At 36.0% G+C, this 5,561-nt stretch overlaps 1 protein-coding gene across 1 annotated transcript; it reads left to right on the top strand.

The window, feature by feature from the left end:
- The first annotated feature begins 4,557 nt into the window (after positions 1-4,557).
- LOC126767111 (Krueppel homolog 2-like) lies at positions 4,558-5,245 on the top strand. The gene is made up of 3 exons (XM_050484716.1): positions 4,558-4,757; positions 4,811-5,060; positions 5,119-5,245. Exons 1-3 carry the CDS (start codon positions 4,558-4,560, stop codon positions 5,140-5,142), a joined length of 474 nt encoding a protein of 157 aa, XP_050340673.1. The 3' UTR covers positions 5,143-5,245.
- Positions 5,246-5,561: the final 316 nt, after the last annotated feature.

Here is a 5,561-nt window from a genome sequence, read left to right as displayed (position 1 = left end):
AACAAAGTTGCCAAAGAGTATTATAGTTTTGTTCACATAACGGTTGTTTGTAAGTCCTAAAACTAAAAGAGTCAGATATAGGGTTATGTATACCAAAGTGATCAGGGTGACGAGTAGAGTTGAAATCCGGATGTCTGTCTGTCCGTCCGTCCGTCTGTCCGTCCGTCCGTCTGTCCGTCCGTCCGTCCGTGCAAGCTGTAACTTGAGTAAAAATTGAGATATCATGATGAAACTTGGTACACGTATTTCTTGGCTCCATAAGAAGGTTAAGTTCGAAGATGGGCAAAATCGGCCCACTGCCACGCCCACAAAATGGCGAACACCGAAAACCTATAAAGTGTCATAACTAAGCCATAAATAAAGATATTAAAGTGAAATTTGGCACAAAGGATCGCATTAGGAGGGGCATATTTGGACGTAATTTTTTGGAAAAGTGGGCGTGGCCCCGCCCCCTACTAAGATTGGTTGTACATATCTCGGAACTACTATAGCTATGTCAACCAAACTCTATAGAGTCGTTTCCTTCAGGCATTTCCATATACAGTTCAAAAATGGAAGAAATCGGATAATAACCACGCCCACCTCCCATACAAAGGTTATGTTGAAAATCACTAAAAGTGCGTTAACCGACTAACAAAAAACGTCAGAAACACTAAATTTTACGGAAGAAATGGCAGAAGGAAGCTGCACCCAGGCTTTTTTTAAAATTGAAAATGGGCGTGGCCTCGCCCACTTATGGACCAAAAACCATATCTCAGGAACTACTCGACCGATTTCAATGAAATTCGGTATATAATATTTTCTTAACACCCTGATGACATGTACGAAATATGGGTGAAATCGGTTCACAACCACGCCTTCTTCCAATATAACGCTATTTTGAATTCCATCTGATGCCTTCTCTGTATAATATATACATTAGGAACCAATGATGATAGCGGAATAAAACTTTACACAAATACGGTATTTGAGCTGAGGTATCCCTTGTGGAAAAATTGTCGTGATCGGACTATAACTTTTCAAGGTCCCTGATATCGAACACGAAGAACTCAGTGCCTAACCTAACCTAACCTAATTTTTCACCGAAAATATCGGTAAATCTCTCAGATATTTTCATGTAATTCAGAGGGCATCATTTTTATACTCTCGCAATAAAGTTGCTAATAACGGTATCTCGATTCTTACTTGTTTATTTTTATATTCTTGCAATCAGTTGCTGCAGAGTATTCTAGTTTTGCTCACCTAACGGTTGTACGTATCACATAAAACTAAGCGAGATATATACATATAGGTTTATATATTCGTTCAGTTTCAGTAAACAAATCAAGAAGTAATTAATATAACGGGATACAACGAATAATGTCTTTAGAGTATGCAATCTTATGACTATAAATTGTTTAGATCCAATAAAAACTGTTCAAGCCTCTAGATACCGATGTCGGTCAATGTGTGATATACTTATAAATGAAATTAAGAGAAAATACTATAATGGTATGTCTGTATATTAAAAGGATTGAATCGGACAAATACTTGCCTTAGCCCCCATATATTTTAATATAAAAAACATAATTGAACAGCTCTTCGAAGGCAAATTTTGTAAGATCATAAAACTGTTCCGGGAATATTTGGATAAAGATATCTTGTCAAATAAAAAAGTTTTCCAGACAGGGTCTTTAGTTTGAACGGTCAGTCGTGTGGCAGCTAGCATTGACCAAAATGAATTACATCAGATATGGTGTACTTTCCCCAAAATATAAGAATAACATGAACTGAAAAAGAGAAGATTAACAATTTCTTAGCTAATAATGCGCTGTGCTAGTGTAGAAATAATTTTTTTCACGTTTTTTTGTACTTTGCAACCAGTTGCTACAAAATATTATAGCTTTTATTTACATAATTGTACGTATCACCTAAAAAAGCGAGATAGATATAGGGTTATGTATATATAAATGATCAGAATGACGAGAGAAGTTGAAATCAGTACGTCCGTGCAAGCTGTACCTTGAGTAAAAATTGAGATATCTCGATGAAACTTGGTATAAGGGTTCCTTAGTACAAAAATATTTCTAGTGATATAAGCACTAATTTAATACATATGTTGTAAGTTTTCACCAGTGTATCTTTGTGCCTAAATTAAATAAATTTGACCCAAAACTTGACCTAGCTCCTATATAGCTAATATCAGGATTTTAGAACATCCGACTGACTTTACTCTATTGGTTTTACACCATAATATATTTCCTGGCTTTTGATTCTTGCAAGTTGCAAGAGTATAAAATGTTCGGTTGCACCCGAACTTAACCCTTCCTTACTTGATTTTAAGTCTTAAATAAATAAAAACAAGGAAATCACCTTTTAAATTATATTTTCATTTTGTCATTTGAACCATTTATAATTGTAAACCGAATCTAAAATATGCAAAAACATAACCTAAGAACATTAAATATAGGGCTGTTCCACTTTAATGAAGTATTTGGATACTCTCTTTTACGAATTCCACTCAAAAACTTTGTTGTTGAATTTACATGTATTTTTTTTTGCAAGGGAGAAGAATTCACGTAATATATGTAAATTTTGGTTAGATATTAGGAAACTTCTAATAAAAGTTTCTGCACTACAATTTTTCGAATAATTAGTTCTAGTTGTACACATACTTTTTCATAAAATTAGATTTATTTGTCGAAAAGCTTCCTTTACCTTAGGTTTGCCTGATGTCCAACATACCTACGTTATGAATATCAATTAATAAACTTGTTATATTTTGCATTGTTTCCTGGTGCCTTGCTCTAGACATCTTCTCGATCTGTCAGCCCCATTTTGCGGGCGTGTGGCCACCAGACAGACTAGTTAGAATTCAGATTGTGTTCCTACAGTCTTTTCTATGGAGTGCCAATAGGAATTTTGTATATTTCCGATCTACCGTTTTGCACATGACTTTTGCAGTTTTGCACTAAAGTCCCTGTAGTTCATTCCATCGGGTTTGGTTTCCTTTACCATGCTTCTGTTCAGGTCGTCATATAAACAATGCATGAGTTTCTTTTCTTAATGTTGATCACGTTTTCGGTTGTTAGCCGTACACCATTCTTGACAATCTCGTCCATTATTTCATTGCCCTCGATGTCTTTGTGAGCTGGCATTCAGTAGAAATGAAGTTGCTTACTTCTAGCAACACTTTCCACTGCTGCTCAGCTTCTAAGACACTTCTGGCCGATATGTGATATGAGGTTACTACCTCGATTGCTGCTTGGCTGGTGCATTAGAGGCCAGCTCCGCGGCTTTCGCAATAGCAAAGACCTGAGCTGAAATATACTGCAGTGGACCGAAAATTAAAAGGCTGCCTTATGCCTTATGCCCCATCCGTGTAAATGTTTAGAGTTTTTTGTGCGTACCTAACATACCTTTACGTGAACCATCTTTTTCTATGTTTACTTTGAACCTTCTTTCTCAGTTGGAAAGTGGGATCATATAGTCGGTGTTTGTCAAACCGCCATTACACCGAACTATACCCAGGTTTCTTTATGTAAATTCTGCTGCAACCAGTAGTCGTCCCACCGATTCTGCGCAGTTTTCAGCGAAGAGGTCTATAGGTGACAGGTTTAGTACCAGTTCAAGAGCCGCCGTTTGAGTTATTCTTAAAGCTCTCGTTATGCACAGCGCAGCAAGCCTCTGAACCCTTTCCATTGGCTTCCGGTAGGTGGATTTCCGTACGCCTGTCCATCATACTAAGGCACAGTACAGCAGAATTGGTCTTACAAAGCTGTGTAGCACCAATCCATGGGAGAGGGAGAGAGATTGTGCCGAGCATCTGTCTACACGCATAAGCATTGCTAGCTTTTCTCATTCTTTCTTCCACATTGTGCTGCCATTGCAGTTTTTGTCAAGACTACCCCAAGCTACTTGGTGCGGTCCTTAAGAGAAAATTGTGTCCTATTTATTGATTTCTTGTGAACACAAGCGTATCCGTTTTCTCTGGGTTCAACCATGGCCCGCTTGCGATGCCCAATTCTGGACTGTATGAGAGTGGTGGTCATAATATTGCTAATGGCAATGTCGTCCGTCCAAGTTCCTTAGCAGTTTATTCACCACTAATGTCCATAGAAGTGGAGATAGCACTACACCTTGCGGAGTACCTCTACAGACTTTCTTGGTCGTTCTAGCGTTGTTCCGTTCTGCTCTTATCCTTCTAGAACTCAAAAGCTTCTGATCTAGCGTTGTATAGAAGGATCAACATCTATTGACTAAATACTATTAGATATAATAAATTTCTTAGATACGTTGTTGATCGTTTTTAGAATGCTCCAAGAGCGTTCTTTATATTCAATATTTTGATAAACTTAATCAAATTTTAATAGATAAACGTGCAGTGACCACATATTATGAAGTGCATCTATTCATTTATGTATTGATATATCTTAGTTTTATTTTTTTATTTATTGATACGAATTGAAACCTTAAGCGTTTTTTTTGGTTTCTGGCATCAAATATTAAGTCTGTTTTATGAACATATACTATATATGAACAATTTTAAATATTAATTATTTTTACAGAACAAATAAAATGAGTGACGACGCAAGTAATAATCAACCGAATAACAGTTCGACGTCTTCATCTACACCACCTCCACAACAAGATAATAATGGCAATGTATTTGGAAAAATGCAACAGCATATTCGAACGAATAAAGTCGACGTAGCTATGTGGGCTACACGCATACTCACAGTACTCTTTACATTCAGCTACTTGGTACCGCTAATAAGGTTAAATAATTTTATAGTATTTGCGTTCAATATTTTAACTGTTTAATTTACAGTAATCAACAGAGCTCATTTAACAAAGTATTACTATCGAATGCAGCGACGTCAGCACTACGCCTACATCAGCGTTTACCTTCGTTTGCATTTACGAGGGAATTTTTGGCCCGCCTCTTTATTGAAGATTCCTGCCATTATCTTATGTTTTCGTTAATATTTTTTAATGTGCAACCCACATTGCTAATTCTCATTCCAATTGTTTTGTTCGCCGTATTACATGCATCCAGTTACTCATTAAAATTATTAGACGTGAGTAAATTTCGATATTATAGACATGTTAAAAAAAGGTTTTATATTCCTTAAATAGATTATTGGCCAAAACTCTTGGTAGGGAGCAAGATTCTTAATTTCGTTGGTTGAGTTCCAAATAGTAATATTTTGAAGGCTGCAGCTTTTGCTGAGATTTTTATTATGCCATTGGCTATTGTTTTCACATTCAGGTAAGTTGAAATTTTTAATTTCAAAGTTATTGATAAAAAAATACAGCTATTTACTTCCCCTCGTTGATATTTTATACCTGATGTATCTAATACCATTTTTCTAAGTAACCTAATGCAAAGAATTTGTTGAACCTAATTCCGAGCACCGTATTTCTGAAGCATTATTTGAAATATTGTTAGAGTTTTTATACAATGAACGTTGTGTTCGTCTTGGACTAAATAATTAATGACTGGATTTTTAAAAACCCTACCAACATTATTAATTAACACAAAATTAGGAACAATGACAGTGCAAACAGTATCTTAAAAA

The sequence above is a fragment of the Bactrocera neohumeralis genome, unplaced genomic scaffold (assembly GCF_024586455.1).
Source record: "Bactrocera neohumeralis isolate Rockhampton unplaced genomic scaffold, APGP_CSIRO_Bneo_wtdbg2-racon-allhic-juicebox.fasta_v2 ctg4087, whole genome shotgun sequence".
NCBI lineage: Eukaryota > Metazoa > Arthropoda > Insecta > Diptera > Tephritidae > Bactrocera > Bactrocera neohumeralis.
Note: the sequence above shows the minus strand (reverse complement) of the source record. Positions and strands in the feature narration are given on the sequence as shown.